Source organism: Aquarana catesbeiana, linkage group LG07 (assembly GCF_042186555.1).
Source record: "Aquarana catesbeiana isolate 2022-GZ linkage group LG07, ASM4218655v1, whole genome shotgun sequence".
Lineage (NCBI taxonomy): Eukaryota > Metazoa > Chordata > Amphibia > Anura > Ranidae > Aquarana > Aquarana catesbeiana.
In genome coordinates this window covers 153,867,434-153,892,456 of record NC_133330.1, presented here as the reverse complement: position 1 = coordinate 153,892,456, position 25,023 = coordinate 153,867,434, and the positions used below count along the sequence as shown (strand labels likewise).

At 45.4% G+C, this 25,023-nt stretch overlaps 1 protein-coding gene across 4 annotated transcripts in view; it reads left to right on the top strand.

Moving 5' to 3' along the window:
- The window catches only part of CSDC2 (cold shock domain containing C2), a 71,342-nt gene that overhangs the window by 32,912 nt on the left and 13,407 nt on the right, over window positions 1-25,023 (top strand). For all 4 annotated transcript variants that reach the window (XM_073592746.1, XM_073592744.1, XM_073592743.1 and 1 more), the window contains 2 exons: window positions 13,072-13,271; window positions 18,543-18,665. In XM_073592746.1, coding sequence (XP_073448847.1) covers window positions 13,102-13,271; window positions 18,543-18,665 — 293 coding nt within the window. In that variant the 5' untranslated portion in view covers window positions 13,072-13,101. The remainder of the gene's footprint in view (window positions 1-13,071; window positions 13,272-18,542; window positions 18,666-25,023) is intronic.

The following is a 25,023-nucleotide window of genomic DNA, read 5'->3' as shown; positions in this document are numbered from 1 at the left end:
GGAGTGTTTTTCTCACTGATCACCAGTGTAAGGAGATTTCTTCTCATTGACCACAAATTTAAGAAGCATTCTTCCCACTGAGCATCAATGTAAGAAGCATTCTGCCCATGGACCGCAAATGTAAGGAGCATTCTATCCATGGACCACCAATGTAAGGAGCATTTTACCCACCGACCACCAATGTGAATTGCATTCTTCAAACTGATCACCCATGCAAGGAGCTTTCTTCCCGCTGACCACCAATGTAAGGAGTGTTTTTCCCACTGACCGCCAGTGTAAAGAGAATTCTTCTCACTGACTACCAATGTAAAGAGAGTGGGTAAAACCTTGTGAGCTGACAAACTACTTCCCTAAAGTGAAAATCATATATAAAAATAAAATAAAAAATAAATAATAAAAAAAGTAATAAAAATATACTAAAAAACAGCTGCCAACACTTCCCACACTTCCCCAGATGTGACAATGCAAACTGATCTATCAAATGTGCGGCGCTTAAATAGCTATACAACTAATATACATGTGTAGCACAAATGCCATAAATAACCAGAAAATATATATCCTATGATATAAAGGTAATTAATAAATGTCCAAAAACAATAATAATATAGTATAATAAAGTGCTCGTGCTCCGTGTATTGCACAAAGATCCTTAATGTAGTATCCTGTTATACAAGGGTAAAGTGTCCAAAAAAATATATAAATAAAGTGCACATGCTCCGTGTATTGCACAAAAATCCTTAATGATTGGGCAAGTTAGTGTAGTGCGTTCTCTGAACAGTGTTCATCTAAAGCTACAAGTTAGTGTAGTGCGTCCTCCTCACAGTGTTCAGCTAAAGCTGCAAGTTAGTGTAGTGCGTCCTCCTCACAGTGTTCAGCTAAAGCTACAGGTTAGTTTAGTGTGACCTCTGCACAGTGTTCAGCTAAAGCTACAATTTAGTGTAGTGCGTCCTCTGAACAGTGTTCATCTAAAGCTACAACTTAGTGTAGTGCGTCCTCCTCACAGTGTTCAGCTAAAGCTACAAGTTAGTGTAGTGCGTCCTCTTTGCCGTCAGTAGAGAGAGCTGTAATTGGCCAAAGCCAGGGTGGCTTTGGCCAATTATGGCTCAGGGGGTTTAGAACACACCCCACACTATATAAGGCCGCCTGCACGGCCGCCCTGTGTAGTGTGTTCAGCTAACGCTTCAAGTTAGTGTAGTGCGTCCTCCTCATAGTGTTCAGCTAAAGCTACAGGTTAGTTTAGTGTGACCTCTGCACAGTGTTCAGCTAAAGCTACAAGTTAGTGTAGTGCGTCCTCCTCACAGAGTTCAGCTAAAGCTACAATTTAGTGTAGTGCGTCCTCCTCACAGTGTTTAGCTAAAACTACAAGTTATTTTAGTGCGACCTCTGCACAGTGTTCAGCTAAAGCTACAAGTTAGTATAGTGCGTCCTCTGAACAGTGTTCAGCTAAATCTACAAGTTAGTGTAGTGCGTCCTCCTCACGGTGTTCAGCTAAAGCTACAAGTTAGTGTAGTGCGTCCTCCTCACAGTGTTCAGCTAAAGCTACAGGTTAGTTCAGTGTGACCTCTGCACAGTGTTCAGCTAAAGCTACAAGTTAGTGTAGTGCGTCCTCTGAACAGTGTTCATCTAAAGCTACAAGTTAGTGTAGTGCGTCCTCCTCACAGTGTTCAGCTAAAGCTACAAGTTAGTGTAGTGCGTCCTCCTCACAGTGTTCAGCTAAAACTACAAGTTAGTGTAGTGCGACCTCTGCACAGTGTTCAGCTAAAGCTACAAGTTAGTGTAGTGCATGCTATGAACAGTGTTCAGCTAGAACTACAAGTTAGTGTAGTGCGACCTCTGCACAGTGTTCAGCTAAAGCTACAAGTTAGTGTAGTGCATCCTCTGAACAGTGTTCATCTGAAGCTACAAGTTAGTGTAGTGCGTCCTCCTCACAGTGTTCAGCTAAAGCTACAAGTTAGTTTAGTGTGACCTCTGCACAGTGTTCAGCTAAAGCTACAATTTAGTGTAGTGCGTCCTCTGAACAGTGTTCATCTAAAGCTACAACTTAGTGTAGTGCGTCCTCCTCACAGTGTTCAGCTAAAGCTACAAGTTAGTGTAGTGCGTCCTCTTTGCCGTCAGTAGAGAGAGCTGTAATTGGCCAAAGCCAGGGTGGCTTTGGCCAATTATGGCTCAGGGGGTTTAGAACACACCCCACACTATATAAGGCCGCCTGCACGGCCGCCCTGTGTAGTGTGTTCAGCTAACGCTTCAAGTTAGTGTAGTGCGTCCTCCTCATAGTGTTCAGCTAAAGCTACAGGTTAGTTTAGTGTGACCTCTGCACAGTGTTCAGCTAAAGCTACAAGTTAGTGTAGTGCGTCCTCCTCACAGAGTTCAGCTAAAGCTACAATTTAGTGTAGTGCGTCCTCCTCACAGTGTTTAGCTAAAACTACAAGTTATTTTAGTGCGACCTCTGCACGGTGTTCAGCTAAAACTACAAGTTAGTGTAGTGCGACCTCTGCACAGTGTTCAGCTAAAGCTACAAGTTAGTATAGTGCGTCCTCTGAACAGTGTTCATCTAAAGCTACAAGTTAGTGTAGTGTGTCCTCCTCACAGTGTTCAGCTAAATCTACAAGTTAGTGTAGTGCGTCCTCCTCACAGTGTTCAGCTAAAGCTACAAGTTAGTGTAGTGCGTCCTCCTCACAGTGTTCAGCTAAAGCTACAGGTTAGTTCAGTGTGACCTCTGCACAGTGTTCAGCTAAAGCTACAAGTTAGTGTAGTGCGTCCTCTGAACAGTGTTCATCTAAAGCTACAAGTTAGTGTAGTGCGTCCTCCTCACAGTGTTCAGCTAAAGCTACAAGTTAGTGTAGTGCGTCCTCCTCACAGTGTTCAGCTAAAACTACAAGTTAGTGTAGTGCGACCTCTGCACAGTGTTCAGCTAAAGCTACAAGTTAGTGTAGTGCGTGCTATGAACAGTGTTCAGCTAGAACTACAAGTTAGTGTAGTGCGACCTCTGCACAGTGTTCAGCTAAAGCTACAAGTTAGTGTAGTGCATCCTCTGAACAGTGTTCATCTGAAGCTACAAGTTAGTGTAGTGCGTCCTCCTCACAGTGTTCAGCTAAAGCTACAAGTTAGTTTAGTGTGACCTCTGCACAGTGTTCAGCTAAAGCTACAATTTAGTGTAGTGCGTCCTCCTCACAGTGTTCATCTAAAGCTACAAGTTAGTGTAGTGCGTCCTCCTCACAGTGTTCAGCTAAAGCTACAAGTTAGTGTAGTGCGTCCTCCTCACAGTGTTCAGCTAAAGCTACAGGTTAGTTTAGTGTGACCTCTGCACAGTGTTCAGCTAAAGCTACAAGTTAGTGTAGTGCGTCCTCTGACCAGTGTTAATCTAAAGCTACAAGTTAGTGTAGTGCGTCCTCCTCACAGTGTTCAGCTAAAACTACAAGTTAGTGTAGTGCGTCCTCCTCACAGTGTTCACCTAAAGCTACAGGTTAGTTTAGTGTGACCTCTGCACAGTGTTCAGCTAAAGCTACAAGTTAGTGTAGTGCGTCCTCCTCACAGTGCTCAGCTAAAGCTACAAGTTAGTGTAGTGTGTCCTCCTCACAGTGTTCAGCTAAAACTAAATGTTAGTGTAGTGCGACCTCTGCATAGTGTTCAGCTAAAGCTACAAGTTAGTGTAGTGCGTCCTCCTCACAGTGTTCAGCTAAAGCTACAAGTTAGTTTAGTGTGACCTCTGCACAGTGTTCAGCTAAAGCTACAATTTAGTGTAGTGCGTCCTCTGAACAGTGTTCATCTAAAGCTACAAGTTAGTGTAGTGCGTCCTCCTCACAGTGTTCAGCTAAAGCTACAAGTTAGTGTAGTGCGTCCTCCTCACAGTGTTCAGCTAAAGCTACAGGTTAGTTTAGTGTGACCTCTGCACAGTGTTCAGCTAAAGCTACAAGTTAGTGTAGTGCATCCTTTGAACAGTGTTCATCTAAAGCTACAAGTTAGTGTAGTGCGTCCTCCTCACAGTGTTCAGCTAAAGCTACAAGTTAGTGTAGTGCGTCCTCCTCACAGTGTTCACCTAAAGCTACAGGTTAGTTTAGTGTGACCTCTGCACAGTGTTCAACTAAAGCTACATGTTAGTGTAGTGCGTCCTCCTCACAGTGCTCAGCTAAAGCTACAAGTTAGTGTAGTGCGTCCTCCTCACAGTGTTCAGCTAAAACTACAAGTTAGTGTAGTGAGACCTCTGCACAGTGTTCAGCTAAAGCTACAAGTTAGTGTAGTGCGTGCTCTGAACAGTGTTCAGCTAGAACTACAAGTTAGTGTAGTGCGACCTCTGCACAGTGTTCAGCTAAAGCTACAAGTTAGTGTAGTGCATCCTCTAAACAGTGTTCATCTGAAGCTACAAGTTAGTGTAGTGCGTCCTCCTCACAGTGTTCAGCTAAAGCTACAAGTTAGTTTAGTGTGACCTCTGCACAGTGTTCAGCTAAAGCTACAATTTAGTGTAGTGCGTCCTCTGAACAGTGTTCATCTAAAGCTACAAGTTAGTGTAGTGCGTCCTCCTCACAGTGTTCAGCTAAAGCTACAGGTTAGTTTAGTGTGACCTCTACACAGTGTTCAGCTAAAGCTACAAGTTAGTGTAGTGCGTCCTCTGAACAGTGTTAATCTAAAGCTACAAGTTAGCGTAGTGCGTCCTCCTCACAGTGTTCAGCTAAAACTACAAGTTAGTGTAGTGCATCCTCCTCACAGTGTTCACCTAAAGCTACAGGTTAGTTTAGTGTGACCTCTGCATAGTGTTCAGCTAAAGCTACAAGTTAGTGTAGTGCGTCCTCCTCACAGTGCTCAGCTAAAGCTACAAGTTAGTGTAGTGCATCCTCCTCACAGTGTTCAGCTAAAACTACAAGTTAGTGTAGTGCGACCTCTGCACAGTGTTCAGCTAAAGCTACAAGTTAGTGTAGTGCGTGCTCTGAACAGTGTTCAGCTAGAACTACAAGTTAGTGTAGTGCGACCTCTGCACAGTGTTCAGCTAAAGCTACAAGTAAGTGTAGTGCATCCTCTGAACAGTGTTCATCTGAAGCTACAAGTTAGTGTAGTGCGTCTTCCTTACAGTGTTCAGCTAAAGCTACAGGTTAGTTTAGTGTGACCTCTGCACAGTGTTCAGCTAAAGCTACAAGTTAGTGTAGTGCGTCCTCCGCACAGTGTTCAGCTAAAGCTACAAGTTAGTGTAGTGCGTCCTCCTCACAGTGTTCAGCTAAAGCTACCTGTAGAAGGTTGGTGGTGTTTTCCTGATCCTATCACTACCGCAGGCAGCTAAAGTATTTACATGTTAGTGTAGTGCGACCTCTGCACTGTTCAGCTAAAGCTACCTGTAGAAGGTTGGTGGTGTTTTCCTGATCCTATCACTACCGCAGGCAGCTAAATTATTTACACGTTAGTGTAGTGCGACCTTTGCACGGTGTTCAGCTAAAGCTACCTGTAGAAGGTTGGTGGTGTTCTCATACTGTAGGCAGGCAGTTGATTTTGCTAGCTGCAGTATCAGTATATATATATATATATATATCCCAGCTTAGTGCAGCTACAGGTCATTAGTATGTCTGGAAGGCCAACAAGGAGAGGCAGACAGTCACAAGCCAATAAAAGAGGGCAAGCAGACTCTGTGTCTAGAGGCAATGGTGCTGGTCGTGGAGACGGTGCATCCTCATCAGCACGTGGCCGTGGGACACGCTTGGCCTTTTTTTCGGCAGCTGGCCGTGTTGAGCCGCAACATGCGGAAGACTTGGTTGAGTGGATGACCAAGCCGTCCTCATCTTCCTCATCCTCCCTTACCCATGCTCAGGGTACTTTGTCTGGCAAAGCAGCTGCCAACGCGGCCTCTTCCCTCGGCTCAATGGCATCAGTGACTCCTTCCCTAGCCCCACCATGTCCTCCTAAGGATGTCCTCCTAAGGAGTCCCTCGAACTGTTTGACCACAGTGTTGGGTACATGCTCTAGGAGGATGCCCAGCGTTTAGAAGGCTCTGATGATGATACTGAGCTAGATGAAGGCAGTAACATGAGCACGGACAGAGGGGGTGCCCAAGAAGGACAGCAATCTGGCAGTCATGCTCCCCCTGCTGCAGCATACTGCCAGGTTTGCTCCAGTGATGAGGAGGGAGGGGATGATGAGGTAACTGACTCAACGTGGGTGCCTGATAGGAGAGAGGAGGTGGAGGCACATCACCAACGAGGCAGGATGCCCTCCAGGGGCCAGCCTAAGGGCAGCACACTGACTGCATCACACCGCAAAGCTCTGCATGTGCAGGGCGCTGCTGTCTCTGCGCGTTATTCAAAAAGTTCTTTGGTGTGGGCCTTTTTTGAGACGAGTGCATCAGATCGCACCACTGCTATTTGCAACATATGTCTAAAGCGTATCTCGCGTGGCCAAAACATCTCCCGCTGGGCACCACATGCTTGACCAGACATATGTTGACCTGCCATGCAGTTCGTTGGCAAGCATATCTAAAAGACCCACACCAAAGAACAAAGAGGACCTCTCCTTGCTCCTCCTCAGCTGAGATCTCCAACCCCACTATACCTTCAGTCCTCTCTGAGACCTGCACTGAGAGGAATGAAGGTGTAGAATTAGGTGTGTCACAGCCAAGTACTTGTGGGCAATCTGCTTTCGGTACACCGACGTCAGATTGTACCAGGCAAATTTCCCTGCCCCAGCTGCTGCACCGCCGAAAGAAGTTCGCTCCCAGCCATCCACATGCCCTGCGGTTGAATGCTAGCTTGGCAAAATTGCTAGCACTTCAACTGCTACCTTTTTAGTTGGTAGACTCTGAGTTTGTGGAATGTGTGGTTCCTCAGTGGCAGGTACCCAAACGCCATTTTTTCTCACGGAAGGCGATTCTGGCTCTCTACCGGCATGTGGAAGGCAATGTCTTGGCCTCGCTGGACAGGGCGGTCAGCGGTAAGGTGCATATTACCGCTGACTCATGGTCCAGCAGGCATGGACAGGGATGTTACCTAAGTTTCACGGCGCATTGGGTCACTCTGCTGGCAGCTGGGAAGGATGCAGGACAAGGTGCAGTAGTGTTGGAGGTTGTTCCGCCACCACGCCTACAAAATGCCACTACTAATGATTGTGACATACCTCTCTTCTCCACCCCCTCCTCTTCTTCTTCCTCCATGGCCTCTTCCTGTGCTTTGTCCTCGGAACCAGCGGTGCTCCGTAGGCATTCAAGGGGCTACGCAAGTATGCAGGCCAAAAGATGCCATGCGGTGCCTGAGCTGGTGTGCTTGGGGGACAGGAGCCACACTGGGGCAGAGGCTAGGTCAGCTCTGCAGGGGCAGGTTCAGAGGTGGTTGACGCCACGCCAACTTAAGGCAGGAATGGTGTTTTGCGACAATGGCACAAACCTACTCTCCGCCCTCCGACATGGACAACTGACCCATGTGCCCTGTTTGGCTCACGTCCTTAACTTGGTGGTGCAGCGGTTCTTGGGCAGGTACCCGGGGTTACAGGATGTCCTGAGGCAGGCCAGGAAAGTCTGTGTGCATTTCCGCCGGTCATATAATGCCAGTGCTCGGCTGGCAGACCTCCAAAAGGAGTTTAACCTGCCCAAGAACCGCCTAATCTGTGACATGCCCATCAGGTGGAACTAAACGTTGGCCATGCTGCAGCGGCTAAGCAGCAGAGGGCCATCAATGAGTACCTGTGCGACTATGGCACCAGGACAGGGTCAGGGGAGCTTGTTTTTTTCCCCACACCAGTGGGCCATGATCAGGGATGCATGCACTGTCCTGTCACCATTTGAGGAGGCCACGAGGATGGTGAGCAGTGACAGTGCATGCATCAGTGACACTGTCCCCCTTGTCCACCTGTTGGAGCACACGTTGCGTGGAATAATGGACAGGGCACTTGAGGCAGAACAGAGGCAGGAAGAGGAGGACTTCCTTAGCTCTCAAGGCCCCCTTTATCTAGACAGTGTTCCTGCGTGCCCACCGATCACACAGGAAGAGGACAAGGAGGAGGAGGAAGAGGAGGAGGATTGTGTCAGTATGGAGGTGGAGCCTGGTACTAAGCATCAGCAGCAGTCTTTAAGTGATCAGTCCCAAGAAACACATGGACTTGTACGTGGCTGGGAGGAGGTGGCTGCGGACCATGTCGTCCTTAGTGACCCAGAGGACTCCGGACTGAATGCCGGACTGGAGCACACGCTGCATGGAATAATGGACAGGGCACTTGAGGCAGAACAGAGGCAGAAAGAGGAGGACTTCCTTAGCTCTCAAGGCCCCCTTTATCCAGACAGTGTTCCTGCGTGCCCACCGATCACACAGGAAGAGGACAAGGAGGAGGAGGAAGAGGAGGAGGATTGTGTCAGAATGGAGGTGGAGCCTGGCACTCAGCATCAGCAGCAGTCTTTAAGTGATCAGTCCCAAGAAACACATGGACTTGTACGTGGCTGGGAGGAGGTGGCTGCGGACCATGTCATCCTTAGTGACCCAGAGGACTCCGGACTGAATGCCTCAGCAAACCTACGCTGCATGGCCTCCCTGATCCTGCAAAGTCTGCGTAAGGATCCTCCTATTCGTGGTATCAAGGAGAAGGACCAATACTGGCTGGCAACCCTCCTTGATCCACGTTACAAGGGTAAGGTTGCGGACATTATCTTGCCGTCGCAGAGGGAGCAGAGGATGAAACATCTACGGGAAGCCTTGCAGAAAGGTCTGTGCAACGCGTTCCCAGAAACTGGGAGGTTACAAACTCCTGTTTCTGGACAACGTGTTGCTGAGGCTTCGGTCAGTCAAAGAAGGAGCGGTGGAGAAGGTGGCCGTCTGACCGATGCGTTCAGACAATTATTTAGTCCGCAGCCCCAAGGTTTGATCGGTTCCAGCAACCATCGCCAGCATCTGTTTTACATGGTGCAGGAATACCTAGGGGCAAGATCTGACTTGGACACCTTTCCCACCGAAAATCCTCTGGGTTACTGGGTCTTGAGTATGGATCACTGGCCAGAGCTTGCACAGTATGCAATTGAGCTACTGGCCTGTCCCGCATCCAGCGTTCTTTCGGAATGCACATTCAGTGCTGCTGGAGGCTTTGTAACCGATCACAGGGTGCGTCTGTTCACCGACTCGGTCGATCGACTGACCTTCATAAAAAAGAATCAGTCTTGGATCACCACCAGCTACCAAGCGCCTGATGCTGATGTAACCGAATATTTTTTTTTTAAATGTCAGATCCCTTCAAAGACTGCCTATGCTGATGCTGAGTGACTATTCTGTTATGCTGAGTAATTATCCTCTTCCTCCTCAATGATCATGCTGATAGCTTGTAAGAACATTTTTGGTTCTTGGCGCCGCCACCAGTGCCTAAGGCCCAATTTTTAAGCCCCTGTTTAACAAGGGCATGTAATTACAATTTTTGATGCAATTCTTTGCAGCAGGGCTAGTTCCTGCACTCCAACTAGAGTATCTGTGAAGGGGTGCAGTGTTGTGGCACCAGCACCAGTGACTAAGGCCAATTTTTGAGCCCCTGTTTAACAGGGGCGTGTAATTACAATTTTTGATGCAACACTTTGCAGCAGGGCTCGTTCCAGCGTTCCAACTAGAGTATCTGTGAGGGGTTGCAGTGTTGTGGCACCAGCACCAGTGCCTAAGGCCCAATTTTTCAGCCCCTGTTCAACAGGGACATGTAATTAGAATTCTTGATCTAATATTTCACAGCAGGGCCCGTTTCTGCGCCCACCAAGATTAACTGTGAGGTCTTACAGTGTTGTGGCACCAACACCACCACCACCACCAAAGGCCCAATTTTTCAGCCCCTGTTCAACAGGGGCATGTAATTACAATTCTTGATCTAATATTTCACAGCAGGGCCGTTCCAGCGCCCACTAAGAGTAACTGTGAGGACTTACAGTGTTGTGGCACCAGCACCACCACCACCATCACCAAAGGCCCAATTTTTCTGGCCCTGTTCAACAGGGGCATGTAATTACAATTCTTGATGTAATATTTCACAGCAGGGCCCTGTGAGGGCTTACAGTGTTGAGGCCACAACAACACCTAAGGCCCAGATTTCTGCTGAGTATATAGGGCAGGCCCCTACTTTCAAACATCCAACTTACAAACAACTCCTACTTGCAAACGGAAGGAGGCAACAGGAAGTGAGATGAAATCTACCCCATAGGAAGGGAAATTCTCTCCTGTAAGAGTTAATATGGGAAAAACTTTTCTTCTTTCCACTGATGCTTTATCACCAATCCTTGTTTCACTAAAAACCCCAAATTTTCAAAAAACATTTGTCATTGGGACAAAAAGTGAGGTGAAATCTTCTGTAGAGGAGCACAGACAGCAAAACAAATGTCACATGGGGTGATAACCCTTCCCTATGTTTTCCAAAAAGCTTAAAAACAGATTTTTTGGCTGGAGCTACACTTTAAAAATGTACCAGTTCAAAATTACAAACAGATTCTACTTAACAACAAACCTACAGTCCCTGTCTTGTTTGCACCACCTGTATACTGCTGTTCAGAGTATAAAGGGCCTGGGGGCCCCACGCCTTTCCTTTTTTTAATTTGGGTGCGGGGTTCCCCTTAAAATCCATACAGGACCCAAAGGGCCTGGTAATGGACTGGAAGGTACCCATGCCGTTTGTCTCACTGATTTTTATCCGTATTGCCAAGACCCGGCATTACATTAAAGCCGCAAGCAGTTTTAAATGACTTTTTTTCCTTTAAAAATTTTGTGCAGGGACTGTTCTAAGCACGGGAAACACACGCCACTTTACAGGCATACTATAGACACCCCCCAGGTACGATATTTAAAGGAATATTTCACTTTTTTTTTTACTTTAAGCATCATTAAAATCACTGCTCCCGAAAAAACAGCCGTTTTTAAACGTTCTTCTTGCATTAATACATGTCCCCGGGGCAGGACCCGGGTCCCCAAACCCTTTTTAGGACAATACCATGCAAATTAGCCTTTAAAATTAGCACTTTTGATTTCGAACGTTCGAGTCCCATAGAGGTCAATGGGGTTCTAACGTTCGTGCGATTTTTCGGTCTGTTCGCAGGTTCTGCTGCGAACCGAACCGGGGGGGTGTTCGGCTCATCCCTAATGGTCACTTAATAGAAAAATAGGGTGAACTTAGATAAAATAGTTTTTAGCAGTGGTTCCCTGAGGTCTCTCATTTCCAAAATATGGTTCTGTAGTCCAGCAGAGAACTTGGGCCAGACTGACAACACTGCTTGTGATTTCAGTGCAGCAGGGGCAGCACTGATTAAGCAGGCTGCTAACACCACATCTACTCTACCCACACTATGGGTACCCCCGTATTTTATCCAGGATGAAAGTCCTCACCTGGTTTAATATGGTGGCAAACTGAAAAGTTATATCAGCTAATAATTCCCACATGCCGTGTTATATTGTATGTTATCTGCATATGTAAAATAAGTTATAAAAACAGTACTTTTTTCTACTTAAGATTGAAAAAATATCTTGACAGGATTTGCCAGTAATGACGACTGTGGAAATGTAAAAGTTTATTATTAGAACATGGAACTTGTAATAACCTAGAAATCTGTCTATACAAAACCTCAGTGAAGCAACAGTTTGTGCAAGCAAAGAGTGCCTGAAAGGGTTTGAGCAGAAAGTTCTACTAAATAATTGGCATGTGGGGACTTGTGTGACTTTACAGAACATATGGGTTCAAACAGCTGCCTTATAAGTAACATCATAGAACACAATCTTCATGTTGTCAGAAGATTTTCACAGGGCAGGCATTAAAGTTGCAGATTTGTTTACTTAATGAGCTAGCATATTATCTCAAATATCAGCCTGAATCAGTAAAGGCCTTTTCTCAGAAAGCTCAGATCCAGTACAAGGAGGTGTAAAAAAGATATTTTTTTACTATGTATTTCATTACATTGGTGGAATTTACTAACGTCAACCATACATGGATCGAAGTTCAGCAGTGGCTCCCCAAATTTTGATTCATGTATGGGCAGGCTAGTTGTACACAAGTTGATCTATTGATTGACTTGTGTACATCCAGCCTGTTGGAAATTTTTCTCTCGATCGCTGTATTCGGACAGCGAGGTATACCTCAGCGGGAGGATTCTCCCATCCACAATAAATGTGGAGGAATCGAGTCATTTTCTTTTGTTCAACCCGCTGTTTGTACAAAAAAAAAAAGACTTGTGTATGACCAGCCTTGCACTGTACCCTCCCAGTCCCCGCTGTACTTTCTTCTGGGGATGCTGAGCTGTCAGTGTCCAAGCAGCCGCTCCACTGGTCCCATGATTTGAAATCACCGCTCTTCTCCTTTTCTCCTTCTGGGACAGACCAGAACGATTCACAAAGCATCGCTCTGATCTGAGAGATCACTCTGATTGTTCTGAAAGTGTCACTTTAACAAAACAGGGACAGTATGTTATTATATTGTGTTACTGTGAAAAATGGCATGCACCTAGCATATATTATTGGCTTATAAGATTTTTTTTGGTAAAGTGTTACTAAACCTGCAACAGTAAAATCAATCTGTATATGCAGTAAAGCATGCTTGTTATACTCACTGTGGAACCTAAGGGGTTAATCCTCTCTATTCTATAAACAGGCTGTTTGATCCTGTCTCCTCTGTTCCTCCCCTTCTTCCACTGTCCCCCGAAGCATATCCTGGTAGAACAGATTCAGGGGACAAGCTGCACATGCTCAGTTTGGTGTGTATTGCTAGACAGTTTTATATTTTTTTCTTGGGCGGGTGCATGTGATTAGCACAGGGCCAATCACCATTGTCCAGACAGAGTGTCAGGGGTCCTGCATTCTCATAGGGTAGCCAGGGGAGAATGAAAACTCCTGCTACAAGTTTTAACCAGACACTGATAGAAGTCACAAGACTGCTCTAACTGCTGATGAAAAAAGATATTTAGCAGTTTATATTTACTAAAACTATTGCATTTCAATTTTCTGTGTACTGTGGGAGACCAGATATAGTGAATGCAGGGTCCAGAGTTTAGTAACACTTTACGTAATAGTCACATTTTTGTTTTGCTGTTTCTGTGTTATTATTATTGTTTTTATTATTATTACTAATTTCAGTTATTGATTATTACTCTAAAAACTTTTTTTTTAGGTAACAAGATATATCTTGATACACGCCAACATGTCCTCTGACTCCACTACTCCACCTCATCCTCTTCAGTCGCCAAAGTCACCAGTCACCCCATCCTATCCTTTCCATAGAGAGGGAAGTCGACTCTGGGAGAGAAATCATCTTTTTTTAGGAGACCTGCCCAGCCCACTTCCAACTAAAAGAACCCGAACATATTCTGCGTATGTATCATGGAGGTTTTATCATCATTGTATGTTCTCCTGTTGATTTTTAAGACTGAACAAAATTCCAGGAACAGGGAGAAAGCAGGAAAGGAGCCCAAAGGGCTGGAAAAGGATTCGTCAGGGAGGAACATCCAAATGATATATTCAACAATTATTTATTAGAAAATTACAAAAGCAAAAAATTGCACCCATACTAAATGTAATGAGGTATCACACTACCTCCACTGTAAATTTAAAATTAATGACAACGTTGTCATGAACAGGTGATCACCGCGGACTACACCTCTCAATCATACAAACTTTCATCCACCATATGATGCTCATACTACAAACTGGAAATAAATACAATAATAAACTGTAATAAATTACCTGAAGGTCACCAGTTCATGGAATGCAGGATGGTAAATGTCCCAGGTAATATAGAACCTGCCCTGACACTAAACATCAAGGGGAGCAGATAAAGAGATAAACAGGGGGCTGCAGGAGTAGTCCTGAATGAAGGTGGAGGTCCCCTGATAAGAGAGCAATTAAGGACAATGGATAAACCTAATGCCACAGCACTATTAAGTATAGAGATCTGTTTGATGAAAGATATCAGGTGAGTGAGGGGGGTAAAACATCCGTCCTCTATTGTAATCTGTGTGTAGAGGCTTCAATGGAAGTAAACTTCATTAGTAAAACTGAAGCACATGCTCACAGGTGTAGAGATAGGTATGTGTAAGACATAGCTAGACGCCCCTGTTTTTACAGTGTTCACCATAGACTTTTCACCCCTTCACCTCCCACCATTCCTGCCCTGGGAGCAGCCGTTTTTATGAGAACATGTGCAAACCACATTGCCTATTGATGCCTGCAGCCTAAACAGCCAGCACTTTCATGGATGAACTACTTCCACAATTTTATATGTGAACTTATTTTGTGTTCACTAACTTTCCAGGAGACATTTACTTTGTGTCCACTGACTTTCTAGGAGGCACTCAACCTATCTGGGATCGTCCAGTTCTCACACACACCTGAGCTTTAATGCATAGTGGATGTGAACCGAAGCCTCCGCTTGGAATTCCATCACGTGAACTCCCTTGTCAGGTCAGTGTGCGGCCTTGCCTGTCAGCTGAACAGTCCGGTCCCTGCACTATCGCTGACTACAATCACTAGGACCGGCAAACGTCTGCTGAGACACCTCCTGAGGCCCTTCCTGAGTGGTTCCACCTTTGGTGCTGCACGGCCGGTGAGTGAATTTGCTTGTGAGTGGAGTGGTCTGGTCCTGTTGAAACCGCTAACCAGCCGTGCAGGGATCAGTGAGCCCCTTTACACTGGATTGTTTTTGTTATCTTGATCTGAAGCTTTCACAAGGATACCGGACTGTGGGTGTCTTACACATACCTATCTCTACACCTGTGAGCATGTGCTTCAGTTTTGCTAATGAAGTTTACTTCCATTGAAGCCTCTACACACAGATTACAATAGAGGACGGATGTTTTACCCCCCTCACTCACCTGATATCTTTCATCAAACAGATCTCTATACTTAATAGTGCTGTGGCATTAGGTTTATCCATTGTCCTTAATTGCTCTCTTATCAGGGGACCTCCAGCTTCATTCAGGACTACTCCTGCAGCCCCCTGTTTATCTCTTTATCTGCTCCCCTTGATGTTTAGTGTCAGGGCAGGTTAATTACCTGGGACATTTACCCTCCTGCCTTCCATGAACTGTTGACCTTTATATAATTTATTACAGCTTATTATTGTATTTATTTCCAGTTTGTAGTATGAGCTTTATATGGTGGATGAAAGTTTGTATGATTGAGAGGTGTAGTCCGCGGTGATCACCTGTTCATGACAACCTTGTCATTAATTTTAAATTTACAGTGGAGGTAGTGTGATACCTCATTACATTTAGTATGGGTGCAATTTTTTTGTAATTTTCTAATAAATAATTGTTGAATATATCATTTGGATGTTCCTCCCTGACGAATCCTTTTCCAGCCCTTTGGGCTCCTTTCCTGCTTTCTCCCCTTTCCTGGAATTTTGTTTATACTTGTTTTTGATTCAGAGGAACTTGCCTTATTAGCCTTATCATTATGATTTAACTATTTGGGCTATAGGCAATTGACCCCTATCCCTGGGTGGGTTGAGTGTGGCATTATTTTTACTTCTGCTCAGATACTGTGACACTCCCCTTCCCTTGGGCTATTCTCACAGATAGTACCTCCTTGACGATTTTATCCATTTTTTTTTTTTTTCTATATGATTTTTAAGACTGACCTATTATATAAAAAAACAAAAGTTAATGTATACTTTTTGCCAAAAAGTAAATAGGATTTACCATTGCTTTGCTGAGATATTGGGGATTGGCAATGGCAGCAAACATGGTTTCTCTTTCTACAAGTTACCTTTAAGTAACAATGTGCAATATGTATGGATTAAAAAAAAAAGTGAAATAGTCTGCATGTCATATTTATACTATCCCCTAACCTAATCAGTTTTTTTTCTAGTAATCTCAAAGTCCAGCACTAAAAACGAACCTCACTGTTGCCTTTAGCAGATGGTGGACATACAGTATCTCACAACAGTGAGTACACCCCTTACAGTTTTGTAAATATTTTATTCTATCTTTTCATGTGACAACGCTGAAGAAAATGACACTTTGCTACAATGTAGATTAGTGAGTGTACAGCTTGTATAACAGTGTAAATTTGCTGTCCCTTCAAAATTACTCAACACACAGCCAATATTGTCTAAACCGCATGCAGTTCACCAGAGCTTCACAGGTTGTCACTGGAGTCCTATTTCACTCCTCCATGATGAACATCACAAAGCTGGTGGATGTTAGAGACCTTGCGTTCCTCCACATTCCGTTTGAGGATGCCCCACAGATGCTCAATAGGGTTTAGGTCTGGAGACATGCTTAGCCAGTCCATCACCTTTAACCTCAGCTTCTTTAGAAAGGCAGTGGTCGTCTTGGAGGTGTGTTTGGGGTCGTTATCATGTTGGAATACTGCCCTGCGGCCCAGTCTCCGAAGGGAGGGGATCATGGTCTGCTTCCATATGTCAACGTACATGTTGGCATTCATGGTTCCCTCAATGAACTTTAGCTCCCCAGTGCCAGCAGCATTCATGCAGCTCCAGACCATGACACTCCCACCACCATGCTTGACTGTAGTGATTTACAAATCACCTCACCTAGTTGCTGCCACACATGCTTGACACCATCTGAACCAAATAAATTAATCTTGGTCTCATCAGACCACAGGACATGGTTCCAGTAATCCATGTCCTTTAGTCTGCTTGTCTTCAGTAAACTGTTTGCAGGCTTTCTTGTTCATCATCTTTAGAAGTGCAATGCTTGCAGCACTCATACGTCTATTTCCCAAAGACAACCTCTGAGCCCTGTTCTGACTGGAACCTGTCCTGTTATACCGTTGTATGGTCTTGGCCACTGTGCTGCATCTCAGTTTCAGGGTCTTGGCAATCTTCTTATAGCCTAGGCTATCTTTATGTAGAGAAACAATTCTTTTTTTCAGATCCTCAGAGAGTTCTTTGCCATGCAGTGCCATGTTGAACTTCCAGTGACCAGTATGAGAGAGTGAGAGCGATAACACCAAAATTAACACACCTGCTCCCCATTCACAACTGAGACCTTGTAACACTAACAAGTCACATGACACCGGGGAGGGAAAATGGCTAATTGGGCCCAATTTGGACATTTTCACTTAGGGGTGTACTCACTTTTATTGCCAGCGGTTTAGACATTAATGGCTGTGTGTTGAGTTATTTTGAGGGGACAGCAAATTTACACTGTTATACAAGCTGTACACTCACTACTTTACATTGTAGCAAAGTGTAATTTCTTCAGTGTTGTCACATGAAAAGATATAATAAAATATTTACAAAAATGTGAGGGGTGTTCTCACTTTTGTGAGATACTGTATATGTATACACATTTTTTAAATAGTTATTGTCTTGAAGAAGAACGCCATGAAAATGTTTTCTTCTCTCATACAGTGGGGCTGTGCCTGTACTGCATGGGTTAACTGCTCGTTTTGTCGAGGGGTGCACCGAAAGGCTATACTCACTCGATCCTTCGATCCTCCGGAAAACCATGCTCCCCCCACATCCAGCGGTGGACTATTCCTGCCATCCTCACGTCCAGCAGTGGTCTATGAGCGTGACAACGTCAGGAACAGTCCATTCACAAGACCACTAGCGTATGTGTGGGGGAGCAGAAGTGGCAAGGACCGGTCTTATGCTTGGAGGATCGGGCAGATTAAGTAAGTATATCTCCGCTCTGCAATCCCCTAGACAAAAACGAGCAGTTAACCCATGCAGTGCGGGCACAGTCCCACTGCATGGTAAAATAAAAAAATCTGTCCGGAGTTCTCCTTTAACATTTGTTTAAAGGAATGTTTCTGAAGTTCCAGTGCTAACCCCCTTCTGAATTTGCTGGTTCCCTGGCTGTTATGCTAAACTTTAGGCTTTCTAAGTCATTGACCTTAAAAACATATACAGATGAAGTTCGCAATTCTCTCTGATTTACCTTTCTGCATATTTGTTCAGAATAAGTGAGCAAGGAAGCCAGGTTATCAGCATGACAGCCAGGTATTATTTTTACATTCATACAACAGATTTATGTCCATAAAAACTGAGCAGCATTTTATTGACTAGGGGCTAGATATTGGATGGCAGCACCAAACCTCTGGGGATTTTTTTTTCTATAACCCTATCCTTTTCTTATAGTCTTGTTCCCACCAAAACGCAATGAGTGTTTGAAAGCCACAATTTGAATTGACTTGATTGTCAAACTGCAAGTCGTTGAACCCTAAATGCAGCATGCAAGGCTTTTTCCCAACTTACTACAATGCAGACCGTTGGTGGGAACAGACAGCTGAAATGTAACAAGGGTTCTGATTTCCATGGATTTTGTCTTTGCTGGAAAATGCAGCATCTGGTAAAAAGGAGCCCTTATAGGGGGCCATGCTATATTGTATGGAAGAGGGTGAAGAAGCTTTATGATTTTATTGTTCTTTGGTTATCCTAAATATAAAGGTTGAAGGTGAGAGTCTGTTGGAATTAGCTGTTCTTCCACATGTCATTCACATTAACATGACCTATTCTTTGTTAATCAGTCTTTGTCATTGATTTCCTGTTAGGAATTGTTACTTATCTCTTATTGCTAAGTAGTTTTCAAACACATGCTTCATACTTCATCCACATTTTGGTGATTTTTGACTGTACATATCTCTGGTGTAATTTACAATGGTTTCTTTTAGAACTGCCCGGGCTTCTGCAGGACCTATTTACAAAGGTGTCTGCAAGCAGTTTTCACGGTCCCAGGGACATGGGTTCATCACTCCTGAAAATGGAACAGAAGATATATTTGTGCACATTTCTGAGTAAGTGTTCTGTCTGTTTCTGGCTCATTTTGAGTATATATTTATCCACAAAGCAAGGTCTATTGTCTGTTATTGTCTAAATACAGGTGGCATTTGCATTCTTTGTTGATCTTGGCTAGGGATGAGCTTCGAGTTTGAGTCAAACTCATGTTCGACTCGAACATTGGCTGTTCGCAAGTTCGCAAACAATTTGGGGTGTTCGCGGCAAATTCGAATGCCGCAGAACACCCTTTAAAAGTCTATGGGAGAAATCAAAAGTGCTAATTTTAAAGGCTTATATGCAAGTTATTGTCATAAAAAGTGTTTGGGGACCCGGGTCCTGCCCCAGGGGACATGGATCAATGCAAAAAAAGTTTTAAAAACGGCCGTTTTTTCAGGAGCAGTGATTTTAATAATGCTTAAAGTCAAACAATAAAAGTGTAATATCCCTTTAAATTTCGTACCTGGGGGGTGTCTATAGTATGCCTGTAAAGGGGCGCATGTTTCCCATGTTTAGAACAGTCTGACAGCAAAATGACATTTCGAAGGAAAAATTCCATTTAAAACTACCCGCGGCTATTGCATTGCCGACAATACACATAGAAGTTCATTGATAAAAACGGCATGGGAATTCCCCACAGGGAAACCCCGAACCAAAATTAAAAAAAAAAAAATGACGTGGGAGTCCCCCTAAATTCCATACCAGGCCCTTCAGGTCTGGTATGGATATTAAGGGGAACCCCGGCCAAAATTTTTTTAAAAAATGACGTGGAGTTCCCCCTAAATTCCATACCAGACCCTTCAGGTCTGGTATGGATTTTAAGGGGAACCCCGCGCCAAAAAAAAAAAAAAAAACGGCGTGGGGTCCCCCCAAAAATCCGTACCAGACCCTTATCCGAGCACGCAACCTGGCAGGCCGCAGGAAAAGAGGGGGGGACGAGAGTGCGGCCCCCCTCCTGAACCGTACCAGGCCACATGCCCTCAACATTGGGAGGGTGCTTTGGGGTAGCCCCCCAAAACACCTTGTCCCCATGTTGATGAGGACAAGGGCCTCATCCCCACAACCCTGGCCGGTGGTTGTGGGGGTCTGCGGGCGGGGGGCTTATCGGAATCTGGAAGCCCCCTTTAACAAGGGAACCCCCAGATCCCGCCCCCCCCCTGTGTGAAATGGTAAGGGGGTACTAACCCCTACCATTTCAATAAAAAACTGTCAAAAATGTTAAAAATGACAAGAGACAGTTTTTGACAATTCCTTTATTTAAATGCTTCTTCTTTCTTCTATCTTCCTTCATCTTCTTCTGGTTCTTCTGGCTCTTCTTGTTCTTCCTCCGGCGTTCTCATCCAGCATCTCCTCCGCGGCGTCTTCTATCTTCTTCTCCTCGGGCCGCTCCGCACCCATGGCATGGGGGGAGGCTCCCGCTCTTCTCTTCATCTTCTTCTTCATCCTCTTCTCTTCTTCTCTTCTTCTCTTCTTCTCTTCTTCTCTTCTTCATTTTCTTCTCCGGGCCGCTCCGCATCCATGCTGGCATGGAGGGAGGCTCTCGCTGTGTGACGGCGTCTCCTCGTCTGACGGTTCTTAAATAACGGGGGGCGGGGCCACCCGGTGACCCCGCCCCCTCTGACGCACGGGACATGACAGGACTTCCCTGTGGCATTCCCCGTGACATCACAGGGAAGTCCCGTCAAGTCACCGTGCGTCAGAGGGGGTGGGGTCACCGGGTGGCCCCGCCCCCCGTTATTTAAGAACCGTCAGACGAGGAGACTCCGTCACACAGCGGAAGCCTCCCTCCATGCCAGCATGGGTGCGGAGCGGCCCGGAGAAGAAAATGAAGAAGAGAAGAAGGAAGAAGAGAAGAGGATGAAGAAGAAGATGAAGAGAAGAGCGGGAGCCTCCCCCCCATGCCATGGGTGCGGAGCGGCCCGAGGAGAAGAAGATAGAAGACGCCGCGGAGGAGATGCTGGACGAGAACGCCTGAGGAAGAACCAGAAGAGCCAGAAGAACCAGAAGAAGAAGAAGATGAAGGAAGATAGAAGAAAGAAGAAGCATTTAAATAAAGGAATTGTCAAAAACTGTCTCTTGTCATTTTTAACATTTTTTACAGTTTTTTAGTGAAATGGTAGGGGTAAGTACCCCCTTACCATTTCACACAGGGGGGGCCGGGATCTGGGGGTCCCCTTGTTAAAGGGGGCTTCCAGATTCCGATAAGCCCCCCGCCCGCAGACCCCCACAACCACCGGCCAGGGTTGTGGGGATGAGGCCCTTGTCCTCATCAACATGGGGACAAGGTGTTTTGGGGGGCTACCCCAAAGCACCCTCCCAATGTTGAGGGCATGTGGCCTGGTACGGTTCAGGAGGGGGGGGCGCACTCTCGTCCCCCCCCTCTTTTCCTGCGGCCTGCCAGGTTGCGTGCTCGGATAAGGGTCTGGTATGGATTTTTGGGGGGACCCCACGCCGTTTATTATTATTATTTTTTTTTTTTTGGCGCGGGGTTCCCCTTAAAATCTCTGGTATGGAATTTAGGGGGAACCCCACATCATTTTTTTTTTTTTAAATTTTGGCTGGGGTTCCCCTTAATATCCATACCAGACCTGAAGGGCCTGGTATGGAATTTAGGGGGACTCCCACGTCATTTTTTTTTTTTTAATTTTGGTTCGGGGTTTCCCTGTGTTGAATTCCCATGCCGTTTTTATCAATGAACTTCTATGTTTATTGTCGGCAATGCAATAGCCGCGGGTAGTTTTAAATGGAATTTTTCCTTCGAAATGTCATTTTGCTGTCAGACTGTTCTAAACACGGGAAACATGCGCCCCTTTACAGGCATACTATAGACACCCCCCAGGTACGAAATTTAAAGGGATATTACACTTTTATTGTTTGACTTTAAGCATTATTAAAATCACTGCTCCTGAAAAAACGGCCGTTTTTAAAACTTTTTTTTTGCATTGATTCATGTCCCCTGGGGCAGGACCCGGGTCCCCAAACACTTTTTATGACAATAACTTGCATATAAGCCTTTAAAATTAGCACTTTTGATTATTCATGTTCGTGTCCCATAGACTTTAACGGTGTTCGCGTGTTCGAGCGAACTTTTTTCCTGTTCGCATGTTCTGGTGCGAACCGAACAGGGGGGTGTTCGGCTCATCCCTAATCTTGGCATGTATTGTGTATACATAGGAGTGTAGGAGTTTCCTCTAATAAAGACCGGCCACTGCTGCTGTTATTCCTTGTGCAGGATGATTGGTCTTGTAGTTTTCTGCAGACAGCCTGTACTGGGTGGGCTTTCTGGGTCCCACGCCACAGATCTGCTTTCTCCATGGGGAGTATTCAGCACAGTTATGATGTCACTGCTACTTTACTAGGCCAAAGCTGGGGTTGCAATAGCACTCCATCCTAGAATTCCATCCTTTATAGCTATTGAAGAATATATGTAAATGAGTTCAGCTGTACAGTTATAGTGGAACTTAGTTACCCGAAGACTGACAATAGTTCATAATTTAAAGCGGAGCTCCACCCAAAAGGGAAAGTTCCACTTTAAGGTCTCATTCCCCCCGCCCCTCCTCTTATCCAAATGGCACTTTTCTGGGGGGGGGGGGGGGCGGGTACCTGGTTTTGACAGCTTCCACTTCTGCTTAGATCGCCTAGAAGTTCTCCTCTCCCCCTTCCTCCCCACAGTCATCTGGGGCACATCACAGGTCCCAGAAGACTGTGGGACCTTTCATAATGCACAGCGAGACTTGCGCATGTGCAGTGAGCACACAGCTGTGAAGCTGCAAGCTGTCACAGCTGGGTACCCACAGTTGAGATGCCGGAGCCAGGGAGAGAAGACGGAGAGAAGGGACAGCTCAGGTGAGTATGGATTCTGGGATAAGTGAGTGTGTGTTTAATAAAATTCAGCAGCTACAGTTTTTGTAGCTGCTGACTTTTAATAAACACAAAAACTACTGGAACTCCGGTTTAAAAGCCAACAAGGTAAGTGCAAAGTACAGTGACATGTGCAAAGTAAAGTGAGTCATGGAGGGGAATTTACTAAGGCCCCTTTCAGACGTAAGGATCTGTATTTAGGCACCCGCTTGCTCAGCTGGGGATCTCTCCATTGATCCCCGCTGAGCCAGCGGATGACAAGTCCATCGCTGCACTCTGTTCAGGGACTGACCTGTCAGATCTCCGCTCTCCCCTATGGGGGGATCGGATGATTACGGACCGCCTGTCCATTTTCAACCGATTCGATCCGCCAGACGGATGGAAAATAGGACATCCATCCATCTGGATTTTGCGGAGCGGATCGAACATGTCACCACTGACATCTATTGCTCCATAGAGGTGTATGGAGCGACCGTTCAGATCCGCATGAAAAAACTGACAGGTGGATCTGAACGGTCCGCACGTGTGAAAGGGGCCTAAGATTGGAACAGATAGAATTGAAAGAAGCAGAGCGTGACAGCTTCTAACTTTCATTCTTAAAGCTTGACTGAGCAAGCTGAAATTAGAAGCTGACTGGATATTACGAACAGCTGCTCTAAATTCTGTCTGCTCCAGCTTTAGTAAATTCCCTTAATGGCATTTACTCAACTTTCCTCTTGTTCATTATGTGATTACATATGGTTAAGTAGTTTTTCTTGGTTTCTGCTAGTGACGAGAACAACAACCCAAACTGCAAGCCACATTTGTTCACAATGGTGTACACATATTTAGTTGCTTTAAAGAGGAACTCCAGTTGTTTAAAAAAAATAAAAGCAGCTACAAATACTATAACTGCTGACTTCTAAGAAACAGACACTCACCAGTCCAGGAGTCCAGCACTGTCTTCCTCCAGGCAAGTTCTACAGATCCCTGGTGCCGCCATCTTGGCTGTGGAAGCCAGCTGTGACTTCCTGCTGTTTCATAGAAGGTTCCCCACTGCAAATGTGTGAGATCGCGCTGGACTGTCAGATTGGTCCCGCAGGCTCCTGTGACACATAACAGAAGACTGCAGGCAGGTGGCAAGGGGGCCAAACTTTCTTTATTCTCAACTAGGCAAGAAAGTGGGTACCTGTCAGAAAAAGCCCTTTCAAATATGTTGAGGGTGGGGGGGAGGCAGACTAGCAGTATTTTCTTTTTAAAGTGAAGATCCACCTTGAAGCGGAGTTCCACCAAAAAAGTGGAACTTCTGCTTATTTTCTCCCCCCCCCCCTCTGGTGCCACATTTGGCACCTTTCTGGGGGGGGGAGGGGGGAACAGGTACCTGTTTTTGACAGGTCCCTATCCCCACTACTGGGAAGTTCGGCCCTTCTCCTCCCTCCTCCGCCCTTGGGCCAATTAGAAAAGGGCAACTAGTTTCGTGCATGCGCAGTAGGGAACCGTCTGTGAGGCCGAAAGGCTTCACTGTCGGTTTCCCTTAGTGGAGATGGTGGTGGCTGCACCTGACAGCCAATCCGAAGATCGGCTGGGGTGCCATCATTGCGGGCTCCCTGGACAGGTAAGTATCCATATATTAAAAGTCAGCAGCTACAGTATTTGTAGCTGCTGACTTTAAAGATTATTCCCCAAGCTGGAACACCTCTTTAACATCTCAGCCCATCAGACAGCACCTGGGTGTCCAACACTGAACCAAACCTATGTGTGTCCATGTCCCGCCAAAATTTTTTTGTATTTTGGAGAGAATGGGTAAAGGTTAGAATCCCTGTCTGGTTTTTCTAGTTTTTTTTTTCTAGGATTCTATTAAAGGTTTCCCCCTACCTTCCTGTCCTAATATTTACAGTTTTATCAGACAAGAAGTGAGGGCAAATCTCCAACCCGAACACTGACAGAAATGAAAGCATTGTATTTTTGTAGAGTAAGGGAAGGCTAGGACCCTCGTCAGCTTTTTTTTGTCGTCTGTGTCTCTGTTGCAAATTTGCCCTCATTCCTGTCTGATAAAACCATGGTCACTGGGATAGAAATTAGGAGAATATCTCTTTAATAGAGCCTTGGATAGTGGTAAAAACCTGACAGAGCTTCTAACCTTTCTTTGCCCTAGCCAAAAATGATACAAAATGTTGTCAGCACATTCACTTTAATATGAGCGGGAGGAGGGAAACAAAGACGGGGATACCAGAGGGTGGAGGATTGTTGTTTCTATTTCCAAGTGCTGCATGGCATAAAAGAAGTTATTTGGAAGACCTGCCTGTTTTTATTACTGTGTGAAAATGTCTTGGCAGCCTCACATGCTTGGTGTTCCGGTCATGGACAGATGTGTTTAATTTTCTTTGTAATCAGTGTAAAAACTGGGTATTAGGGAACAGATAACACCTGAATTTTGAAAGAAAGTAAATTGCTTTTTGCAACCTACTCCATGAGAAAAGGATTTTTGCAACCCTAAGGCTTAATGTACACGGGACGTTTTTACAACTTCTCCTGAAC